The sequence below is a fragment of the Gobio gobio genome (assembly GCF_949357685.1).
Source record: "Gobio gobio genome assembly, chromosome: 23".
Lineage (NCBI taxonomy): Eukaryota > Metazoa > Chordata > Actinopteri > Cypriniformes > Gobionidae > Gobio > Gobio gobio.
This window is the reverse complement of record NC_137119.1, coordinates 32972738-32998211: the sequence shown is the minus strand read 5'-3', so window position 1 is coordinate 32998211 and position 25474 is coordinate 32972738. Positions and strand designations below refer to the sequence as shown.

General features: G+C 38.0%; 2 protein-coding genes across 6 annotated transcripts in view; one reads left to right on the top strand and one right to left on the bottom strand.

The window, feature by feature from the left end:
- Positions 1-12792, top strand: part of palmdb (palmdelphin b) — a 38531-nt gene extending 25739 nt beyond the window's left edge. For 2 of the 4 annotated variants that reach the window (XM_079805807.1, XM_079805808.1), the window contains 3 exons: positions 8811-10863; positions 10985-11073; positions 11908-12792. In XM_079805807.1, the coding sequence (XP_079661933.1) occupies positions 8811-10863; positions 10985-11073; positions 11908-11988 (2223 nt within the window). In that variant the 3' untranslated portion in view covers positions 11989-12792. Of the gene's footprint in view, positions 1-2480; positions 2558-5046; positions 5487-8810; positions 10864-10984; positions 11074-11907 lie in introns of those variants that run through there. The other 2 variants (XM_079805810.1, XM_079805809.1) reach the window with 2 other exon arrangements.
- Positions 12793-13207: 415 nt separating this feature from the next.
- frrs1b (ferric-chelate reductase 1b) lies at positions 13208-24613 on the bottom strand. Of its 2 annotated transcripts, XM_079805597.1 has the most exons (17): positions 24506-24613; positions 23779-23943; positions 23490-23688; positions 23245-23405; positions 23060-23154; positions 22510-22657; positions 22185-22367; positions 21651-21749; positions 20805-20955; positions 20607-20720; positions 19581-19696; positions 19416-19502; positions 18691-18788; positions 16578-16636; positions 16163-16306; positions 15846-15946; positions 13208-13918 (listed from the first exon to the last, which is right to left on the bottom strand). In XM_079805597.1, the coding sequence occupies exons 2-17, from the start codon at positions 23779-23781 to the stop codon at positions 13826-13828; spliced, it is 1851 nt and encodes a 616-aa protein (XP_079661723.1). In that variant the 5' UTR covers positions 23782-23943; positions 24506-24613; the 3' UTR covers positions 13208-13825. The 2 variants fall into 2 exon arrangements, with proteins under 2 accessions (XP_079661723.1, XP_079661722.1); XM_079805596.1 differs by lacking the exon at positions 23779-23943 and having other exon boundaries at positions 24506-24595.
- Between the last annotated feature and the right edge of the window lie 861 nt (positions 24614-25474).

Sequence of the window (25474 nt, the reverse complement as noted above, 5' to 3'; positions counted from 1 at the left end):
TTGTTTTTGTTGAATTAGTAAATTTTGGAGCAAGAAAAATTATCCAGTGGGGTAAAAAAAAACTGATTAAAGGATTAGTTCACTTTGAAATTAAGTTTTTTTGAGGAAAACTTTCCAGGATTTTTCTCCATATAATAGACTTCAATGGCAACCAACAGGTTGAAGGTCAAAAATCAATGCAGTTTCAAAGCGTTTCGAATGGCTTCAGAAGCTCTGCGCGATCCCAGACGGGGAATAGGGTCTTATCTAGCAAAACCATCGGCTATTCATTTTTTTTGTTTTAAATGAATATACTTTTTAACCTGAATTGCTCATGTTGCGCTGCTCTGTGACGTGCCACGCCACGGATTGTGTAATCACGTCGGAAAGGTCACGCTAGATGTAGGTGGAAGTAGGCTACCGCCCCAAGCGAACATGTGAGGACTAATACAATCGGCCTTTACCAAAAAACACTCCATCTTCAACTTAAAAATCGTCCGACATCGTTGTTTTACTTTTTTTTTTTTTTTTGCTAAAAGCCAGAATTGTGTAATCCATTAGGGGTGAAAAAGTAGCCACCACATTGATTTAAAAATAACCACAAAAAAATTTAAACCACAATTATGGCGAATACACAATAGGCCTACTTCATGAACTGTTAATGAAACATAAAACTGCTCCTGATGAACAGAATTAACATCACACCTGCATGCCTTCCCAGCTAACACACGTCGAACCAGTTACGTGATTTATTGGTATTTTACTTTTATTTCATGACTTACAAATTGACATAACGTTGCATGCTCAGTTTCTCTCGCGCTTTATATATGGCTTGATACATGGCGCGCGCATGCTCGCGTGTAACTAAAGTGTGTGCGCTACGAGCACAGTATAACGGCTGACAGGACAGGAAAACGGTTTTCTGAGGTGAGAGAGATTATTTTGTAACAAGCTACGAAAATGACGATGTTGCTCCAAGGTCTCCAAGGTAGCATTTATCCAGCCTGGCTAAATGAGGAAACTGTGGCTCTTTGTCCTTCCACTATGCAACTTGAGCGATCGATCGCCAAAGTCACGTGACATGCACTTGGAAGACAAAAGTTAGTGTAGTAAATAATATTATGCTAATAATATTTTGTAAAAATACAGCTGTTAATAGTTGTTAAAAGTGTGCTAATTACTATTTAATCAAATGTCAAGAAAGAAGAAAAAAGTTTTGTGGCATAAGGTGAATGAGAGCTGGACTGGGGCAGCAGGAAGGGGCGGGGCGCGTTCCGTTCGACATGTGAGGATCACGGTTCGAACCGTGGGTGGTGTACCGAAGAGTAGGGCAAGATGAGCAATTTAGGTTAAGAAGTAATTTTTTTTGTGGAAATGTCAGATTGTTTCGCTAAATAAGACCCTATTCCTCGTCTGGGATTGTGCAGAGCCCATGAAGCCCTTCGAAGCGCTTTGAAACTGCATTGATTTGGACCTTCAACATTTTGGTTGCCATTGCCATTGAGCCATTGAAGTCTATCATGTGGAGAAAAATCCTTTAAAGCTACACTGTGTAACTTTTTTAGTTTATTCTTAGCTAAAAACACTTAGTTATTTCAAAAATATATGTGCTCATTAATGTATATTTACTTCTTTCAAGTAATAAAGTATTCTCATAAGTTTATAATATGCCATTGAAAATACATACGGTAATGGGTTCGAATGCGGGTCGCCATGTTGCCCCTCCATCTTGAAAGTACATTAGCCAAAGAGGGACATACCCGTGAATTCACTCGATGGCACCGTGTCGAATGTGGACGAGGTCGAACTGGAAGCCATGTTAATCTTGGACTAAATCGGCCACCGTAGGAGTTAAAACAAAATCGGAATTGAGAGGAACAGAAACTAATATTCACTGGATGGTCATATACCTTTTCACCGCTAGATGGGGGAAAATATCACACAGTGTAGCTTTAATGTTTTCCTCAAAAAACTTAATTTCTTTTTGACTGAAGAAAGAAAGACATAATTATATATTGGATGAGATGGGAGTGAGTAAATGATCAGGAAATGTTCATTTTGAAGTGAACTAAATTCAATATATTCTCTGACAAGTCTTAATATTTTACGCATTTTGTAAATTTGTAAATTTATCCTGCTTTTTAATATTTTTTCAGTAAAACAAGACAAATATTATTTTTTGCTGTCTAATGCACATTGACATGATACACATAAAATTAAAAGGAGCGACAAGTGTGTACAACTGCAGTATTATTTAGTCACTTCACCTTAAACTTTGTCACTGCGTCAAGAGGATGAACCGTATTCCGACAGATTCTCTAAAGATGAGAAACCAATTACATGAAACCTTGAGAACATGCTTGATTGACAGAAAGCTTTTAAGAAATTCCTTATGAGACTGTGTGTGTGTGTGTGTGTGTGTGTGTGTGTCGGAACGGCTGAGGCTGCTCAGCTATTGGTTGTTTCTGGTACATTCAGAGTAAGTCACAGTCTCTGTGGTTACAGAGAAGCAGAGCTTCAGCCAAGACAGAATCGCTGAGCACGTACCCTATCCTCTGTCTGCTCGTATCACAACAAGGTAGGACACAGAGAACTTTATAAACAGTCAGACTTCTACTTTATGAAAATGTACGGGGTGAATGAACTTGTTTAGGTGTCATGCTGTTGGTTTTATATGTAGTTTGTGCTGGATTGCTGTGGAATATTTTTCAGTGGTCCTGTAAAGAATGTGATATTGTTGAGATGCTCTGACAAACAGATGCTAAACTCATTGGGTTTGTGCTAATGTGGTCTAAAGAGGCTTGATTTTGTGCAAACAAGCGTGTGAGAGTGTGTACGCTTGCATGGGGTGATTGATTTCTGTCTGCAGTCTTTTTTTTTTAAAGAGACCAGTCAAAAGATTTGGATTTGTGTCTGCTCTTCCGAATGAAAAATTTACTGTATTTGATGTCAAACTTAATATTAACTTGCATTGATACTTGATATGTATATTGTTATATTTTTATAATCTGGCTTTGGTGACATCCATGATGCATCTTTAAAATGTCAGTCATATCAATAAACTCATTATTTTGGGCTTCATTAACGTCCTCTCTAATTTAAACCTGAAGCGTGAAGATGTTGCCGTCGCCGTGGAGCAACATGAAGAACAGAAGCTGTGAAAGTTTAATTAATCCCAGGCTGCTTGTACAAACCCCGAGCACTTCAGAAAACGTGGAATACGAGATCTGAGATGTTGTCAGACAGCATCAGCACTGGGCTTCTCAGCTGAACGTGTGTGTGGGTGTGTGAGTGTGTTTTAGAGTGAATTCAAGTGTCCGCGTGGGTGGGTGAGTGGAGGGGTGTGTGTGTGTGTGTGTGTGCCTCGGGTAAATGTGAGACAGAGATGGATCCTCTTTGGTTTACAGATGAGAATGTCTCCTGCTCCATTTCACCCTCCCATTAATGCAGAGAAGAGCAGAGAGCTGCCACATGAACTGCAAATTAATATGTCAGCAAAAATATTGGTAAGCCTGTATGTTCTCATAATATACAGTATTCATAAAGGCTATAGTTTAGACCTTAAAATCAGATGTTCCTTCACTGCATGTTTCCTTAATTGAAACCACAGTTATAATACTTTAAAATTCATGATCAAAACACAGCATAATCACCAAATTCCACACACATATATATATATATATATATATGATATATATATATATGATATAATTTGGATTAATATATCATTATTTTTCAGAACACTTTGAAGCCTAGATATGTATATATTATAATCTACAATATCTGTATGTTTAAATATATCTATATTTTTATAAATATTATACTGTGTGAATTTTATATACCTATAAAATGTAATATTATTTTAGTATTTGGTCAAGGTGTAAAGTAAGTAATATCTGAACTTATATATATATATATATATATATATATAATATGTATATAATACATTTGGATTAATATAGACATATATGTATATATTATTATATTTTACAACATTTTCTATGAAGCCTAGACGTGTTTATATTATAATACACAATATCTGTGTGTTTATGTATTTATATTTTTATTAATACAATTATAAAATGTGTGATTTTATATACATATATCATTTAATATTGTTTTACTATTTGGTCAAGGTCTAAAGTAATAACTGAACATATTTATTGTTTTTTGTATATATATATATATATATAGCCCCACTTTATATTAGGTGGCATTAAGTACTATGTACTTAGATCAAAAAATAAGTACAATATACTTACTGTGTTCAAATTGTATTGCAAAACACCTTTGCTGATATTGAGGTGAGATACTGGTAAGGTTAGGGACAGGTGTGGTGGTATGGGTACGTTTAAGGGTAGGGTTAGGTGTAAGGGAAGTGTCAACTGTGTAATTACAAATGTAACAACAAAAATGAATTACAGACGTAATTACATGCAGGTATTTTTAAAAATGTAAGTACAATTTAAAAACATGTATGTACACAATAAGTGCATTGTATCAAATGATTAATTAAAATGTTAGTACATAGTAGTTAAGGCCACCTAATAAAAAGTGGGTCCATATATATATATATATATATATATATATATATATATATATATATATATATATATATATATATATATATATATATATATATATATATATATATATATATATATATATACAAAAATATATATATTCTCGTTGTATTAAAAAATACACAATATAATTTCACAAAAATGTATTTAATTTTTAATAATCAATATGTAGCTACATAAAAAGAACACTGTCATTCAAGTCATTTTTCCATTCATGCTGATGATTCTCTACAAAAATCTCCCTTTGAGATCCTCGTTTGCAAGGCTATCATGCCACACAGTGATTTTCATCACCCGAGAACATCGCCTTCCCATATCCAAAGGCTCAGTGCCAGTCACGTGCATCTGAATGGCCACCTACGCTCTGGCCCCCCAGCACCTGTTACTGTGATGCTCCATTATTTCCTTCTGAATAGAACAACCTTGAGCATAAAATGTTCTTCTTTAATGGCCTACGCTCGCACAATGATGCGCACAGCTTAAAGATACTGAAACAGTTCAAAATGTATCTCTCCATTGTATTTATCAGCGAGATCTCTGCCCCAACTATGGCAAATTTCCCATGACATAACTTCCTGAAAGGAGCCATTTAAGGAAATCCATCAGAGAGTCTGACACATGACCTCATTGACGAGCCACTTATTGATCAGTCAGCCCAAACTGCAGCTGTTAATGCGAAAACACCAGAGCGGCCAATCAGAGTTGAGATGCCCTGAGGTGACCACTCATGCCAATATCGGTGCCATCAGACCAACTCGCAATGGCATTTCTGCCAATAACTCCCATATCACGGCAAGTTCACTTCCCGTCCATGCATCCGCAAGATATTTACTCAAGCCCAGAGTGCATGCAGGTTTTCACCAGGAAGATTGTCTTGGCAAGGTGGTGATGATCTCCTTCTGGCTCCTGTTTCTAAAGCTCACGGTAGGTATTGGGACACGCTGGTACCTCCGTCTGCCTTCGATGCAAATGTTATTGTCACTGAATAATTTATGGAATACAGATTGTCATGACACAAACGCTGAGACGGAGAGGGTGCGAGAGTGTTGAAGTTTTCTCACAAGCTGAGCTGCTAGAGGAGGAGCCGGGTAGGGCGATGTTGCTATGGTAGTCAACACTTTACCGCTTGTCATTTCCATGAGGCTTCGTGCCTTTTGTGTAGCTTGATTGGGGTGAAATGTGCAGGCACTAAAGTGGATGGTAATTTCACATAATTTTGACTGTTTTTAGTGGTCGCATTAGCATGCCGCTTGAGTTTTGAATGATTGTGGGAGACTTTCATGCAATGCTGGTAATTGCACCAAACAGACATCAAGGAACAGACGGCAGAAGTACCTCAAGCCAAAGTCATGTAAACAACTTATGAAATTCTGTGAATGGTGCAGTCAATTTGTGCATTTTGATTTGAGCTCAAACTCCACATTGTACTGATATTACGTTATGTTCAGCATTAAAGTGTGTAATTGTGGTTTTGATGTTATGCGAGAGAAAAAAAACCCCTTCTAATCCCCATGGCAGCTGATTTAGTCTGTCAGAAAGACTTTGAGCGTTAGATCACACATCACTTTGGCACTTGCCAGTTGGTACGAATGAGATCAGAAAAATCCATGTAAACAAACCACGCTGCCGTGATCAAACGCTCTGCAGTGGCACATCAGTAAGACAAGACAAATAACAACATGCAATGTTAATTCTCACTTAATATTCTCTCTCGATATGCATGCATGTGGTCAGTGGCAGTCTATAAGGGGGTCAACTGTCGGTAGATTTCACCCTCAAGGGGATTTCTTCTCTTTTTTTTCGTTTACTGGTCTGATCCAGAGCCTATGCTGCTGATTAACTGCAGGACATGCATAAGGATAAGAGCCAGTTCTGCAGTCTTATATAATGAGTCTACTTATTTCTGCCTATTATAACCCACTTTTGTGAAATAATTTGCTGCAATTGTAAACAATTGCTTTCTTGGAATAACCTCGTATAGGGAATAAATGCTGCATATTTTACATAGGGAAGCCCAGGTGAATTTCAAACGCCAGTTTGTACATGTTAAAAATAACATTCACACTATAAAATGTGTTAAACAGATGTTACAAGATGCAATTTGGGAGAGTCAGTTGAAAAGGTAAGAATTTCTGTGCAGAGTGAAACTAACATAACTAACCTGGTTTTTGATGTGATGTGCAATTGCAACAACATGGGGCCTTTTTACTCGAGTCTCAAGATTAGGGTACAAATCATAGGCTTGCTGGACGTTTAGCAGTGCTCCTGTCACCCTTTTTCATCTCAGCCTCAATTAAAAAAAAATCTGGGATTGTTTGATCTCAATTCTACTTACCTGCACTCTAAAAAATGCTGGGTTCAAAATAACCCAAGTTGGGTTGAAAATGGGCTAACCCAGCAATTGGGTTGTTTTAACCCAGCGAATGGGTCGTTTTAACCCAGCGTTTGGGATAAATGTTTGCTTAAAACAACCCAATCGCTGGGTTAAAATAACCCAATTGCTGGGTTAGTCCATTTTCAACCCAACTTGGGCATTTTTTAGAGTGTGAAAAAGTGGCTGCAAAAAGCTATCTGAGGTTATTTCACTCTGAATATCCTTACCAGTCGTTCTTTGGATTAAAGGTGCAGTATGCAATTTCTCAAAATCGTTGTTGAACACTGTTGATATTTGAAATAAACCCAAACAAACACACCCTCACTTCATTGCTCCACCCCCAAAAATGCACGAACACGCAATGCAAGAGTGTCTCTATCATAGCATGAAGCGAAGCACGATAATTCTTTGCCAAAAATAAAGTGAAAATGGCGGACGAACGACTAGGAAGCACAAAAAAATTAACACAGTACACAAGAGTATATATATGCAAGAGTCTTTTGTTATTCGCCAGCAGCTCCACGCAAACAATGACACTCAAAACCAATGTTACTCACGTATGGAGTAGAAACAATGCAACCTCTGTGTTCACCGTTTTCAGGCATTCCCGCTTAAGTCTCTCCAGTGCTGGAAAACTTCTAATATTAACTCGGGTCCTTGCCTGATAATAGCCCTTCTTTTTCCAGTGATATTGCTCTGAGATTTTCTCTTTTGTAATGTCTCTCAGCCATCTCTCTTTCTACAGTCTTTCCTCAAATCTCCCTCTTGCTCAATCTCTCTCCTCGCCCATCATTAGTGGACACGCCTACTACTGCTGATTGGCTACAAGTTTGTTGTGGTGCTCGGTCTGATCCACTTTTCAACAGCGTTTTTCTAAAATCTCTTACTGCACCTTTAAATAGGACACTATGCTTCCCTCTCACACTAGATATTTGCATCAGTTCGCATTCAGAAGGTTCCATTAAAGGGATAGTTCACCCAAAAATGTTCTCATCTTTTACTCACCCTCACCGTCACCCTCAAGTTGACAAGATGTGAGATGGTGGTCCAGTGAGTTAAATCATGGAACTGATACGTTGAAGGTTGCTGGTTCGATCCCAGCGGTCACCACCAGTGTGTCCTTGAGCAAGGCACTTTACTCCCTGTTGCTCCAGGGGGATTGTCCCTGTAATATGGGCACTGTAAGTCACTTTGGATAAAAGCGTCTGCCAAATGCATAAATGTAAATGTAAAGTTGTTCCAAACCTGGATGCATTTCTTTCTTCTTCTGAACACAAAAGAAGATAAGACATTGACTTCCATATGGGAAAAAAATACTATGGAAGTCAATGGCTACCGTCGACTGTCTGGTTACCAACATTCTTCAAAATATATTCTATTGTGTTCAACAGAATAAAGAAACTCATACTGGTTTGAAACAACTTGAAGGTGAGTAAATGACAGAATTTAAATGTTTAGGTGAACTATCCCTTTAACATTAGAATTGCATTTTCCCTCAAATTCAAATAAAAAATTAATGGAACTGTTAAAGAACTTGAATTCAATTACTCCATATAGAATGCATTCATATGTGTCACCATTCCTGATGTATTTTACTGGTTTTACTTTATTTGCAACAGTTGTTAGTCAAGCATGTTTCAAACTCGCAACCTCTTGCAAGGAATATTACTTTCAGCCACATCAGCCCAAGCTCAGGAAGTTCCCTATATAAGAATCAGCCCTGAAAAACTTTTCAGAAATGTAGTATTACATAAGATCGGTACTAAACATGAGTGGGTGCAAATTAGCTTTGATATGCTGTGAATGTTTTGGTGATTAGGGAAATGAGATTTCTCTTGCTGCTTTTGAATTTCTTTGTCTTTTTCTCTTTGCAGGGAGCTACGATTGAGCTTGAAGAGGTGGAGAGACTGGAAGAGATTGCAGGTTGTTCTCATCCTGAGAATCCAGAGCATACAGAGCTGAAGTCCCTGTCTGAGCCTGTAACCATGGAGACAAGTGAAAACTCCGGCACGGCAAACATAATTGACTGTGAAATGGAAGTCCTGGAGACTGAGTTACCTGAGAGCAAGGACACAGAAAACATAGATGAACAAGTTTGTCATGATTCTGATGTTCTAGAGTCCATTAGTACCAAAGTTGTGGCTGACATTTTAGCAGGTTTACCTCCAGCGGAGACCAAGTCTGATGAGCTTGAAGATGTTTGCAGTCCAAAAGAGGCGCTTGTCTTGGACGACACTCAAGAAGAACTTTATCGAAATGAGTCAATTACCTCTTCGATATCCGACACTCCATCAAGTGCTGAGAGCGTGTATGAAAATGACGTCACGCACAAGAGACAGGAACCATTGGAGGACATTACACCTCAACCAGATAATGTTGACGATGCAGATATGTTAGACCCATTGGGTATAGACTCGCATGAAGATATCTTAGAAAGTTTTGGATGTGAGGAACCAGAAGAAACCATCCTTGAGCACTACATCCGAGAAGAAGTTCTGTCAGACGTCTCCACAGAGTCCTGTCATGACCCAGATGAAATAGACGAGTGTCTTCACGTCGAAATAGCCGCAGCGTCGTCAGACAGCGAAACCGATGAGAAATGGAGGAGCATCTTCTCTTCCTCCATCAATAAGGAAGACGATGATTCCTACCTTGACAGCCTTGAGCTGAGCGCACAAGAACTCTTTATTCAAAAACCAGAAGTTCTGAATACTGAGGAAGTTGCAAAGGAAACTGAAGAGCAGGAGGTTCCGGTGGGAGAAGAAGTGCTAGAACAACCAGAGAATGGTCCAGAGGAGCAACCGCAAGAGATATCTTACAATCCTACCACACTGTTCCACGAGTTGTCCAAGATTTCCGAAGATGATGAGGATCTTGGACGAGGCTCGGCAACCCACAAGAGCAATTCATTTGATTCCGTCAAATCCGATTCCAGCAAAAAGGTGCCGAAAGATTATTGTGTGATTCAGGAAATGAAAAGCGAGAACGTCAGTACAGAACATGTGGATTTCAAAGTTGCTCGCCAACAGTGGCTAGAGATCGAAGAGCAAACGAAAAACTTGACACACCATCCAAGCACACCAACAACTCGATCTGGCACCTGCCAAGGTAGTCACAGTTTCATGTATACGCCTGTCCGCAACATCGACAGGCCCAAGAGGGACCTTGAGAGCTTGATGCTTGCAGAGGACTATGCGCACACCCAGTTTAGCCCTTGCTCTGAGGATTCAGGTCTGGACGACTCTAGTTACAGATCCACGTTTGACGACCCTGAGACTCCAATTGAGAAAGAGATTCGCCTAACCACGGAGCGCGAGGAGAACCTGAGGCGTGAGAGGGGAATGTCAAAATCATACTCAAGTGACTGCGTACAGATGAGGGTGAGATCTGCCAGCTGGAACCCTGGAAAACAATACCAAGAAGTCGACGACAAAAGGAAGGTGTTTGAACACCAGGACGACGACAGTGGTATATCCAAATCTCTCAGCAGCAAGACGCCATCTTTCATCATTACCTCCTCGCCGACCAAAAGCTCACAGAATCTAGACATGGCCACCAACAGCGTTATCATCCTCGAGCCAGAGCCTTTCCCTCCAAGTCCACGACATGGAAAGATGGTGTCCTCCAAATCTGCTGACTGGAGACCTGAAGATACCCCTAATGTCATCATTCTGGAGACATCAAACCTCATCATTCGAAGTGCATCCGAGTTCAACTTGAATTCTGCTTCTGAGGAAACCCAGGAGAAGATGTTCCTCAACAACCCGTTTTTTAAGCTGCGGTCCAGGAGTACGATATCTCTCGTTGATGAGGAGATTAAGATGGTGAAGCAGCGAGAAGAGGAACTGAAGCGTCAAAGGGCCACTATTTACTCAAAGGATCACTTCCTGATGTCTCCAAACCGTTTGGACAGCTCATTGTTTACAGGTACTGCATGTCAACAGAAAAATACAGAAAGAATTTTTCATTCCATTGATCTGAAGTAATGACTACATCACTGAGACTGCAAAACAGATCTGTTCATTTTTGGTTATCAATTTACTTTCAGATGATGTGCTAATTAAATGTAAATCATCCCCTTCATCTCCAATGAAAACATGCAGAATGGATCGTTCAGCTTTGTCATGTGATCATCGAGTAAGTATATGTGTGTGTGTGTGTGTGTGTGTGAATATATATACTGATCAGGCATAACATTATGACCTTATGAAGTGAATAACACTGATTATCTTTTCATCACGGCACCTGTTAGTGTGTGGGATATATTAGGCAGCAAGTGAACATTTTGTCCCCAAAGTTGATGTGTTAGAAGCAGGAAAAATGAGCAAGCGTAAGGATTTGAGCGAGTTTGACAAGGGACAAATTGTGATGGCTAGACTGGGTCAGAGCATCTCCAAAACTGCAGCTCTTGTGGGGTGTTCCCGGTCTGCAGTGGTCAGTATCTATCAACAGTGGTCCAAGGAAGGAACAGCGGTGAACCGGCGACAGGGTCATTGGCGGCCAAGGCTCATTGATGCACGTGGGAAGCGAAGGCTGGCCTGTGTGGTCCGATCAAACAGACAAGCTACTGTAGCTTAAATTGCTCAAGAAGTTAATGGTGGTTCTGATAGAAAGGTGTCAGAATACACAGTGTGCAGAACAAACTAGTCCAATCCATGAAGGCCCCACCTCGCAACTTATAGGACTTAAAGAATCTACTGCTAACATCTTGGTGCCAGATACCGCAGCAAACCTTCAGGGGTCTAGTGGAGTCCATGCCTCAACGGGTCAGGGCTGTTTTGGCAGCAAAAGGGGGACCAACACAATATTAGGAAGGTGGTCATAATGTTATACCTGATCGGTGTATATGTCTATATGGAATTCAAATGATCTGTAATGATCTCAATGTTAACAACTCTTGCCCAGAGGTTGTAGAAATGTTTTCAAAGAGAAAATTGAAAATGAAAAGCACTTTTATTGTCCTCTCACTAGTTTCTTGAAACCTATGCTGGAGGCCGACGTAAAAGTGCCATGGCTTTGCGCTGGGAGGCAGGGGAGTTTGCGAACGAGTAAAAAACAACAACAAGACGGACACTGATCCTCAATTTGCAGCTGTTTTACGTAAGAAAATTTTCAATGCTCAAACTTGTTTGTTTATTGTGACAGCATATACACTTGCTACTGCTGCTTGTGTGACTTTGTTATTGATCCAGAAACAAATCTGCATAAGCCGAGATGCCTAAATGTTGAAATTTGAATGTACTGTTTCATGCATATTTGTGATTCCTCTTTGATGGGGTATCTAGAGAATTATAAACCATATTTTTTAGTGTTTTGTCTATGAGAATATGTATTGTATATTCATATTGTATTTTCTTGTATGGCAATGTTTGTATATCCCTAAATTATATGAAAATATTAAACAGTATTAAAGGGTTTTAGGATAAAATTTAAGTCCAAATATAAAACAAAATGGATGTATTTTGTTAAATATCACAGAAAACATCTATTTGGTGTCTTTTGTCAAAAGGAAATCATTGAGAGATTTCTTTTTTTTAAAGAATGAATATGAATTTGATTGCACTAGGAATAGAGGACATTTTTTTGAAGATACTAATCTGCATCCAGATAACAATACTTCATTTACACTCAGTATGAAAAGCTTAAATCTATTTGGAAAATCATCTACTATCTAAAAAAAAAAAAAACCTGTTGCTTTTGTCGTCCAAAGAAAATGTGCATATTTGTCAAACCGCCGTGCTTACAAAAACAGTATTGCTTGCTAACCATGTCAGTCTTAAGAAAATACTTGCTTTGCATACCATTTGAACAATCACGTTCAAAATAAGAATTCAAAAATAAATGTCATTTAAAAGCAATTGTCTTTTTATACTAAACAAGCAAATACACCAGACTGTCTTCGTATTAACATTTCAGGAGAAACACATTTTTTCCTCACAGAAAAATGTGATTAACACACACACACACACACACACACACACACACACACACACACACACACACACACACACACACACACACACACACACACACACACACACACACACACACACACACACACACACACACACACACACACACACACACACACACACACACACACACACACACACACACACACACACACACACACACACACACACACAAATAATTTGCATGCTATTCAATCTACAGGTATATTAAATAACTAATCAAAAGATGATTTTAAAGAGAGAACCAGCAGCACAGGTACCCATATTCTTAAACGGCTGAAATAACAGTGACACAGTAAGAGAGTTTAATTTTTTATTTTTATTTAAAAAGGCAATAGATCTGTCACAGATGTCATTTGTGCATTTCATCCAAACTACATTCAGTCTTTGTACAGAACGGACACATTAGTCTTTACTGGTTGTGAATGTTTACTTATCAGTTAACGGTAACAGTCTTTAAATCCACAGAAATCCTCATCCAGAATAGGGTGTTCAAAAACATAATTTTATATTTACACAGTGTCAAGACCGGTATAATTACTCAATCTGTAAACATGATCAATAATGCTGTCACCGAATAACACATTTTGTTCTTCAGATTTGATTAAAAAAAAGCTGATAATCAGGAAGAGACATTTAAATAACAAGCATAATTTGTTCATTACAACAGCTACACTATATAAAATGTATAATAATAATTAATTACAAAAGCTTCTAAGAATTATACAACTAAAAATGATTTATACCTTCGCAGTAAAGACTTTTAATTTCAAGTTAGATCATTTTAAATAATCATCGTAAATTGACAGGTGGCTTGTCATAAGTCTTACTCCACAGTTCTTTGGCTTGTTTTAACATATAGGCACAATTAGTGAAAGTCCCAGAGACTAAATGTGGAAATGACAGCTGAGATTGTGTCATACTGAACTGATGGTCCAAAGGAGAAGAGTCAGAAACCCCAGATTTCCAAAGAGATAAATAGCCAGAACTATGTTTTTAAAACAAGATTCCTAGAAAAAGAAACGAAACATTAAAGGATTAGTTCACTTCAAAATTAAAATGCCCTGATATTTTACTCACCCCCATCTCATCCAAGATGTTCATGTCTTTCTTTCTTCAGTCGAAAAGAAATGACGTTTTTTGAGGAAAACATCCCAGGACAACACACCATAGACTTCCATGGCAACCAAAAGATTGAAGGTCCAAATCAATGCAGTTTCAAAGCGCTTCGAAGGGCTTCAGAGGCTCTGCGCAATCCCAGGCGAGGAATAGGGTCTTATCTAGCGAAACCATCGGCCATAAAAAAAAAGAAAAAAAAAAAGAATATACTTTTTAACCTAAATTGCTCATCTTGCGCTACAACGTGCCAAGGATTGCGCAATGACGTTGGAAAGGTCACACTAGATGTAGGCAGAAGTACCGCCCCGTGTTTACAAAGCCCACGTGCGAAGGCTAAGACAAATGTCCTTTAGCAAAAAAAGCTAAAACAACAATGTTGGACGATTTTGAAGTTGAAGATAGAGTGTTTTTGGTAAGGGGCGTTTGTATTAGTCCTTGCACGTTTGCTCGGAGTGGTATTTCCGGCGTAATCCTTGCACATCGCAGAGCAGCGCAAGTGAGCAATTTAGGTTAAAAAGTATATTCTTTTTTTTTTTTTTTAAATGACCGATGGTTTCGCTAGATAAGACCAAGTGGCAACCTCCCACAGTTTCTCTTGAAGCCAATACGGAAGTGACTTAAACTGCAATTCATCGACTGGCCGCTAGGGACAGGCTCCAGAAGGGAGCAGAATCTCATTGAGACAGAGCAACACGCGTCATAATCTGAAGACCACGTCCACCGGGTGGAAAACAATCAAACCGTCTCTATTGACTTTGTATTGCGTGAAGCAGCCCTCTTGTCATTTTTGACTTATAACAAAAAACAGAACAATGTATAAAAGCTGATATGTGACAAGGTGTACAGCAAACAAGCTAAACAACCCAGAACGAAAAACACAGAAGTTTTTATAAGCTGTTGACCCAAAAAACGAGCGTTTAAGGACAAAAAAGTGGATACAGGCAATTCAGACAGAGCAATATTACACTGAGAACTACACCCACTGGAGGGGAATGTAATCAGCGATAGGAAATATAATATATAAAACTGACATTTGGATATTTGATTTACCAGTGACAAAATGTTTACTGCACACACAGGCATATTGAGTGTCAGGATCCCCAAATTTACCCATTCTTCCTGCTGAAGCTTCATGTCTTATTGCCCGAATCCACTTTTGTCTCCTTAAACGCTCCTTTTTGGGTCGACAGCTTATAAAAACTTATTTCTGTTTTTTAGCGTGTTTGCTGTACACCTTGTCACTAATCAGCTTTAGTTGTTCTGACATTGTTCTGATTTTTGTTATAAGTCATAAATGACAAGGAGGCAGCCTCACGCAATGCAAAGGCATTGGAGAGCATTGGATTGTTTCACACACACACACACACACACACACACACACACACACACACACACACACACACACACACACACACACACACACACACACACACACACACACACACACACACACACACACACACACACACACACTTCAAAACTGCTCTTCAGAATCCTATGGGTGACGTCACGGATTTAAGACCCTATTCCTCGTTTTGGGATCGCGCAGAGCCTCTGAAGCCCTTCGAAACGCTTTGAAACTGCATTGATTTGGACATTCAACATTTTGGCTGCCATGGAAATCTACGCTGGGGAGAAAAATCCTGGAATGTTTTCCTCAAACTTAATTTCTTTTCCACTTAAGAAAAAAGGACATGAACATCTCGAATGAGATGGGGGTGAGTAAAATATCAGGACATTTTAATTTTGAAGTGAACTAATCCTTTAATACAAAACATTAATGAAATACACATTTGTCATGAGGAAAAAAAAACTCACCATGCTAGAAATCTCATTCTCGTCAGGAACAAACATAATCTCCTCTTTGTCGTCAGAATTAATATGTTCGGTGTAGATCTTGACGTTTTTAAAATATTTACCTGAAAAGCACACATGCATAAAAACTGAAGCTGATTAGCATTCAACCCAAGTTACTAATGCAGTATAATAAAACCTTTTACAATTTTATGGAATCATACAGCACAATTGATTTCCTGCAGAAACACTACTCATAAATAAACATACAGTAAATGCTGTGAAAAGATAACCGATCAATCCAGGTACAGAACACACATGGTTTAGGGCGATTCACTGACCTATAGGTAAAAACCCCCTTCGATGGACTTCCAAAACCAAATCTGCCAGCACAAACCAGACCACAATGAACGCCAGGACCCCTGTGGACCATGGAGCAGGCAGGAGCAGAGCTTGCTGATGGATCCCGAGGAAGATGGTGACAACTAAATCAGGAAACACACAGCTCGTTTATGACAGTGTTGAACAACACATACTGCTAATGTTATGCATCATAACATGACTAGCCTCTATAAAAGTTCAATACAACATATGACATGAAATCAGTTTTGATGATAAAAACTAGACAATTTCATTTCGACAAAACTGTTCACTGCACAATTTTACTGAACTTACAAAGCTGCTTTCTGCTGTCAACATTGTTGTTGCTATTGATCTGTGCCACATAATTACCCATTCGAGACTATTGTGTCTTACCAGCCACGATTTGAACTATTGTTCCTGTTCCAAAATGCATCCAGTTAAAGATGTATCTCCTGAGAGCAGATTTTACAGAAAAGACAGACATTTCAATCACATTTAATATTACAACTGTATTTCACAAGCGATCTACACAGTTGCTAAAATGGTATAGACCCTGACAGACAACTCAGAAGCCCTGTTTATAGGAATTTCATACTATCATACAGTATTGTGTTTAACATTTTTATAAAATATTATAGTCCTTGACAGACCACTCCTTGACAGAAGCTTTGTATATTGTTCAGGATGGTCTATTGTACACTGCCATTCACAAAATTTGGGGTTGGTAAGATTTTTTTTATGTTTTTTTCTGCTCACCAAGGCTGCATTTATTTGATCAAAGACAGTAAAAACATAAATATTATATTATTTCGATTTAAAATAACTTTTCTATTTTAAGATATTTTAAAATATAATTTATTCTTGTAATGGCAAAGCTGAAATTTTAGCAGCTCCAGTCTTCACTGTCACCTTCAGAAATAATTAGGGTACGTTTACACGAGAACGATATGCTTAAAGGGATAGTTCACCCAAAAATGAAAATTAGCCCATGATTTACTCACCCTCAAGCCATAGGTGTATATGACATTCTTCTTTCAGAGGAATACAATCGGAGTTATATTTAAAAAGTCCTGGCTCTTCCAAGCTTTATAATGGCAGTGAATGGCTGTTTGTTTTGAAGTCCATAAAAGTCTATCCATTATAAAAGTGCTCCACACAGCTCCGGGGGGTTAATAAAGGCTTTCTGAAGCGAAGGGATGCGTTTGTGTAAGAAAAATATCCATATTTAAAACTTTACAAATTTTGATCTCGAACTTCCACTTACTGAACTTTGAAACCCGTTTTCAAAAGTTCTCATTTTTAGGCACCCAAAACGTTGTTGTCGTGTAAACGAACGGCCAAAACGCATAAAATTTTTTACATTTTTATTTGAAAACAGTCCCTAAATCCGCTGATTAGGTAGTCAAAACACATTTCTTATTATGAATGTTGAAAACAGTTCTGCTGCTTAATAGTGGAAAACATCATACATTTCTCCACACGTTTATTTGAAATAGAAATCTTATGTAACATTATAAATGTCTTTACTCGTCACTTTTTATTTAATGTGTCCTTAAAGGCACAATATGTAAGATTTTTGGATTAAAATATCCAAAAACCACTAGAACAATGTTATATATTTTGTTGACGTGTGTACTTACATTATCCCAGATGTTTCCAAGAATGTTTAAATCCAGAGAAATAAGCAATTTTAACCAGGACACGGACCATGTCCGTGCGTCGCTTATCAATGAAATCATCCCTGCGTTACACTCGATTTCCGATTTTATAGAAACCATGGAAACTCCAGAGACACTTTAATATATTATATGTTTTATAAGACAGGTCTTGTTTAAATCCCGTCATGATTTACAGCAAGTACCATGTTTTACCATGCCTAATATTGATCTAGCTTACCGCAGTGTGCAACAAATGTCTCATAGTAGCCGCCGAGTGAATGCACAGAGTAGCATTATAACATAACTTTCAACACACTCAAATGATGTATCTAATATGATAAAACAGCGCTGCGTTACCCCACATACTTATGAGCGGGAGTAGCACAAGGGCTCGTCTGCGGCATAATAAAAGCTCTGCGAAATCAATCTACGCCTTTGTTTTGAATAAGCGACCTCTAGCAGCGAAAAAATACATATTGTGGCTTTAATGTGTTGAATAAAAGTATTAATTCAACTTCTTACTGACCCCAGGTTTTGGAATAGTAGTGTATACTGGGTGTTTAACAGGATTCTGAAATGTTAAACCGTTACAAAAGCGGTGTTCGGAATGCTACACTACCATATTTTCCATACCATTACTCGCACAGCATGTATACTGTGTATATGCATAGAAAACCTAGCTATAGAAAACCCAGGTGACCCACTACATTTGCCAGTTTGGGTACAGTTTTATCCAGTATACTTAAAATGAATAGTATGCAGTACACAGTACACACTGCATTGTATGCTAATAGTAATAATATTATTTTCTGGCTGTATTATGCAGTGCTCCTGTTTCCAGGATTTACCTGGAGGCGTCTGGCGCTGGTCTGAAAAGTGCCATGACAGGCTGGATGACAGCGAGTGCCATGACGACGCAGCCCAAATAGGGGTGTATGCCTGCCCGCTGTGGACGATACATTACAGTTTAGAATCGACTGTATTCATGAAGCTAATATTGTCAACAAACTTTTGATTCAACAAACTTCATGAAGAAATTAGTAACGACAGGGAACAGCTTTTCACAGGCTGCCAAAATACAAGGGTATTATTTTGTGTGGGGGCGGGTTTGACAACCGTTGCCACGGAACAGGGCGCCCTCAGCTGGTCATACACAGGAAATGACAGAAGCTCTGACAGATACTTGGCAAGAGGAATGTCACAGATGCCCCTGGTGAGTCACAAATGTGTCCCTCATGCCCAGTCTTACGAATGGATACATGTGTCAGCTTGAGGCTCAAATAAGCCAGCACTTGCAGACTTAATAAGACACTCGATCAACACTGTTCTTGATTAATCCCTAAAGAAAGTGGGTATGTTTTTTATAAATGAGCCAAAAAGATGCCACATGGTGGGTCACTGCTGATGAACATGGGACAATCATTGGCTCTTTTTTATTCTGAGCAGACAGCATGTGGGTTTGACACATTGGCAGCGCTCTTGAACAGTCAGAGGTGTGTGATAAAGGGGGTGAAAATATGACACGCTGTTAAAGCATGAGTATTACTCATAGGCAGACGTCTGTGTGCGTTACCTTGCTCCAGCCTCCTCTGTATATAAAAGGCAAAACAAAGCCGACCAAGGTGAGCAGAACTGTGAGGACCATCAGCATTCGGTGTAACTGTGGAAACAAAAGCCTTGAAGAGGATTCACATTTGAAAATGTTCTGAAATCCTCATTTTAGCAAACAATCTCCTACCTGAAACCAGATCTTCTGCCCCAAAATATTCCTTTCAGGCCAATCGGGTTTGAAGTATCGTGCCATGATGACACCAGCACTGACTGTTGACATCCAAGCGATCAGCATGAAAGCCGCTATGGATACAAACAGATACTGAGTTATAGAACAGTCACAGAACCAGATGTTATCTTTAAAACTTTTAGATTTTTGTTGCCACAATGATGTTAAAATGCGATTACTAGGGTAATGTGGGTGTTTGCTAGGTCGATGTTTACTGCCCCAAGAGCCCAAAACAGTGTTATTTGATAAATGTTTTACATTTACATTTATGCATGTGGCAGACGCTTTTATCCAAAGCGACTTTAAATTGCATTCAAGGTACACACTTTACATTTTGTCAGTTCTTGCTTTCCCTGGGAATCGAACCCATGACCATGGCAATGCTAGCACCATGCTCTATTGTTTGAGCTACAGGAAAGCTTTTGTATTAGCTTTTATTTTTATATTTTCATTTTTGCATTTATTTTGAAACAGAAATCATGTAACATGTGCTCAAAACAGGGTCATTTTAGTATTATTTATCTACTATTATAGTAATATTTTGAATTGGCTTTTATATTTTTATTTTTATTTTTCACTTTTATTATTTTTTGTGTTTTTTTATATTACATAGCATTAATTTATTTTCATTTTAGTAATTTTGAAACATTTCAGCTTATTATTTCAGTTAGTTGCCAAGAATTTTCTATCAGACGGAGATAGAATTTTAATTTATCTGAGAAAGAAATTAGATAGGAATTGGAAATCGGAGATGGAAATAATTGTCATTTACATTGAATTTTTTCTTCTTATATTTATGTTTTATTTTATTTAAGCTTGATTTCAATTAACATTCTTATAACAATTAAAAAATTTTTTTTAATAGTTTGTTAACTACAAGCCCAAAGTGTCCACCACCGATTTTTTTGCTCGTCTGCCCAGTGAAAAGCCTTGAAAAACATTGTACAGCTTACTGATATGCAGAGTTTAGTTATTAATCATCACCATGATATTTGATGAGCAAGGGCGATCGAGAACCAGTTAGATCCTCAGGAGGTCCCGTTATGACTGTCTGATAGGTCGAAATCAAAGGTTGGCGGTCATGTCGATGAGTTAGCCCTAGAGAGAGAGAGAAAACAGTCTTTGACACTACTGCCCACAGAAAATAAACAAAGAAACAACAACAAAAAAACATCATCTCACCATTTTCAGCTCGACCATGTGCCATGAAGAGGTAGTACATCTGGTCCAGGACGAACCGGTTCGCATTTCCAGGTAGGATGTGAATGTCTCTTCGGAAGCTACACTGAATCACTCCGTCTGATAGTCTCCAAGCTGCGTCTTTCAGAATGTTCTAGGAATGAATAAGCACAAAGACTAGAGTAAATTCATATTCGTAATATATTGGGGGGGTTTTGTCTTTAATTGTTTTAGCTTGTTTTCCAATTCGTGTTATCATTTATTCACCTTTGTGTCATATTCAAATCCCTTCTTTCCTTCTTCCATGGGAAAAAAAATGTGCATAAGTAAAAGGCAAGCAGCACTGTCAAATCTTAAAGTCTTATAAACTCTTTTTTTTTTTTATGGAATCACATCGCTCAGATAATGTTACACATTAAAATGAAAGATGCCATACATGGTAGGGTATCGTGTAAGTCTAAATAAACGGTTTTAAATATTGACGTTTATTGTTCAGTTCAACTTTTTAATTTTCTTCTCAAAACTGGCATCCGTCCATTGAAAATAATGCAGTTTCCCTCGGATATAACTGCATTAGTCAAGCCTCCATTACAAGCTCAAAAATAATCAATAGAATAGGCAACAGAAGCAAAAACCTGACAAATCTCTTTAAAAATAAAACATTTGAACAATGTCTTGAGGAGTGGAAACCGTAATATACGCTCAATAATTGAAACCGGGCAATTGAAATCCACCTCAGCTGTGCATTATTTTTCTAATAAGTCAATGGCCCGTCGTAAATTATTTCTCACTTAAACCAGTGTGTGCTGTTTGTTACACATTTTCACTGTTCAATCATTGCAAGTATACCTCTGAAGAGATTTCTGGGTGAGTCCGTCCAGAAACAAATGCAGCCTTGATGTCAACTCTGTCTGTGTCTCTAATACACAGATAGACGTCATCGTTCCCCTGAAATGCACAACACATTTGCTATTATTTATGCTAAGACATGAATAGTCATTCAAAGGCATAGTAATAATAATAATATTTTGCACAGTGTTATTTTTGTATCAATGACATACTGTCATAGTTTTTATAAATATTTTAATTTTCATTTTAGTTAAAGTGTAATTTTTTTTTATTTTTTTTTTAAATAAGCCTATATATCTTTTATTAAAGTTATTGTAGTACAAGTAAAAATAAACAAAAAGTGTTGCCTTGGCAACTAGTTGACATACAATACAATGGAAATGTGTGTGAGTGTGTTTCTATTTTGGTTTCAGTTAAAGATCATAACCCTGATTTCACACTTAGAAATCTTATCAGAGATTTCAGAGTGTGCCACACTACAAAAGGTCAAAGTAATATATGCTTTACAATAAGATAAGTGTCTGTATATATTACCATCCATTTGTCCAGTGATAAGGCAAAGGACACATAACCATCTGAAGGTCCGCTGAGCTCAAACACCACGCTATTGCCCTCTGCCCTAAAGGACAGGAAGTGACACGCTGTGTCATTTTGTGGGTCACAGCCCAGTGGATCTCTCAGACATGATTTCCTGATTCCACAGCCCTCAGAGGTGAACTGAAAAAGAGAAGAGAATATTATTATCACAATCATTAGTATTATATTTACATATTCCAATTAGTCTGAGCCTGAAATGGTCACAAACTGATGACAGTGTGTAAACTGTCACTCCAGTAACTTAAGCGGTGTTTTGACTCACTGAACGTGACAGTGTTGAGAAAGCTGTGGTTTTGGCACCGACGGAACCTCCAAAGGTAGTTTGTGGCGGAGGAATGACACCATTTTGGGACACCACTGGACCTGGAATCTTCACCCAATATTCCTTATAGCCTTGGGCAACTGTTAACCTGAAAAAAAAAGAAAGAAAAATCAACCCACATTAAAGTCACCATAAAATCCAAATTGACGATTCTTATTTTTGTATGCATTATTGTAGTATCTATTATAAATTATGTATCCATGCACTTTCGTCAAAATAACTCCCCCTCCATCTCACAGCGACATCTATTCTCTGATGATGGTGGAACAACCTGTCACTCACATGAGATCGACCAATAGCAAACCACCAGTCCAATCACCATCCAATCAATTCAAAATCAAGTCCCGCCCAACATTTTTTCTTGTTCAAGAAGCCATTTCACTTGGATATACATCACAATACGGAAGAAAAGACTATCGCAACTTCTGTTTCATGCCAACTTAAAGTATCGTAACTAGAAGGTGGGTAGAAACAGCATTTGAATACTTACAGAAACTGCACACTGGAAGGAGAGTCAGGTGGTGCTACCCAGATCACCTGGACCTCTGTCTTATGGGAATCACTGGTATGACTCACAGCAGAGTTCTGTGAATATTGAAAATACAGTATTTTAAGTAATTCATCTTTTTAGGTCAATAAATAAATAAATGGTAAGAAAATATTTTAATAACTGACCACTTTATTGTCACACTGAAGAACCTGAGAAATGTGAGAATTTATTAACTTAAATGACCCAACTATTTCTCTGAGATTCCCAGCATTCCTTGCTTCTATAAGGAATCCTTTGAAGTACCGTTTGGTCCCTGAAATACCATTTGGTCCCATTGATAATGTCACTGTGAATATGAAAAAACGATTATACTGTACATTCTTTCAGTGCAAGATTTGAGAAGCTTTAACAAGTATACCAGTACTCCTACCTTTGATTTCATCTTCAGGCCTGAATTGGGATTTGTCTGCTGTGATGATGAATGGTGGATTTTTGGTGCTGGGATCATAGGGATCATGTTGGGGTGTCATGTCCCCACAAGCCACCTCAACATTTCCATTACTGAAGCAAAAGACTGTCTCTAAACATACTGGGAGCAGCAGCAATACAATCCTCATCTTCATGAGAACCTGGACATAAATGGAAAATACTGTGAATCCCAAAATGTACAACAATAATTTGACGAGCAATCCAAATGTAGCTGGAACAGGTGGCAGTACCATGGAACATATGTCCTAAAAACATGGTTATGTCAAGATGCATCTCCAATGATTCAGTGATAAAAAAAAATAGTCAGTTGAGTACGACAAAAGTTGTTGTTACAAAAGTTTTTTTTTTTTTTTAAAGGCCTGTTGTCTAACGTTAATCATTCTTTGCTGAGAAACCTGGAAAACAAAGATAAGGAAGGGGACTGTGACTGTTACTGATTCCAGAACAGCATTGCAGTTTCAACACACATGGACACTGATCTGTAATATATAAACGTGTGTGTGTGTGTGTGTGAGAGATTATATATATATATATATATATATATATATATATGAATGAATAAATGAATGAATGAATGAGAGAGAGAGAGAGAGAGAGAGAGAGAGAGAGAGAGAGAGAGAGAGAGAGAGAGAGAGAGAGAGAGACCTGGTTCGTTTAGTTAATGTCAAGTGTGAATGTGATATATGGGTCAAGGTCGTGTTTCTGTCTCTTTCGTCAGACTAACAACATCTACAGGTACAGATAGATAAGAATAAAGGCGTTAGTAAAAAGCAAGGTGGGGAAATTCGACCTCTGTAACACAAACTGTACACAAATATAGCAGCTACATTCCCCATTACACTGTAACAGCAGCTACTTCCTAGTTGACAAGACGTCTGCGCATGTGTAAAAAGTCCAAATAGACAGACAAGCACAACAAACTGCAGAAGGAACGATAAAACAAGATCATGTGCTTACCTCCATTAATTTAAGATAAATTACCATCACACTATCACGTAAAAAAATCACATTTGCGCGTGAGGTGCATGTGCACGCGCAAAGGTATGGGCGGTCTTTTTGCGAGGAGGCGTTTGATTGGTTGAATGCCGTGGTCAAAGATTCTCCCAAAAACACGTGGGTTGGGCTAAAATGAATGACACAAACGCTATGTGTTGCTGAGGAGGAACGTTTTTTTAAAGGTCGGAGCCTTTTTTTTCGTGAACACAAGTAACTAGTAGTAGTGACTAGTAATAATTTTAATATATCAATATCACATGAACAAGAGTTCTGTAATACTGAATACCAGCATGGCCTGCCGCCTCAGGCTCAGGTAGTCCAAGTCGTGTTGGTATCCACGTCGTTGTCAGCTCTTGCGTGTGTGCAGATGCGTACAGTAGTGTAGTATTAATTATAATGTAGTATAGTGTCTATACTTTATCAGACTTTTCTTCACAACATTCCAAAGCATAATGTCATACTTTTTACTGCACTACGTTCCATACTGAATAATCATTTACTCAATTACATGACATTTTTTGTAGGCTACTGTTTACTTTTATTTAAGTAAGAAAGTACTACATTTTTTAATGTGATTCATTATTAAAGGTAAAAACAACAACTTTTATTAATGAAATGTAGTGCAGTAAAAAGTATGGCATTATATATTATGCTTTGGAATTTAAGTGAAGTAAAAGTTTTCCCAAAGAAAAACACTAATCAACTTGAAAAATGTACTTGAGTAGAAAGTAAAAATACTTCACTACTGTCCGCCTCTGCTTGTGTGATATTACTGAAATACACTAGTAATCATAAAAGTACTACATTTTTTAATGTGATTCATTATTAAAGGTAAAAAAACAACTTTTATTAATGAAATGTAGTGCAGTAAAAAGTATGGCATTATATATTATGCTTTGGAATTGAGTGAAGTAAAAGTTTTCCCAAAGA

Excerpts from the sequence above, each read along its gene's own strand:
- frrs1b (XM_079805596.1), bottom strand. The coding sequence starts at position 24,532 with ATGGTAATTTATCTTAAATTAATGGAG. Across the intron at positions 22,658-23,059 it reads CCTTCCAGTGTGCAGTTTCT|GTTAACAGTTGCCCAAGGCT; the intron begins GTAAGTATTCAA and ends TTTTTTTTTCAG. Across the intron at positions 19,697-20,606 it reads CTTGCTCATCAAATATCATG|CGGCTTTCATGCTGATCGCT; the intron begins GTGATGATTAAT and ends TTGTATCCATAG.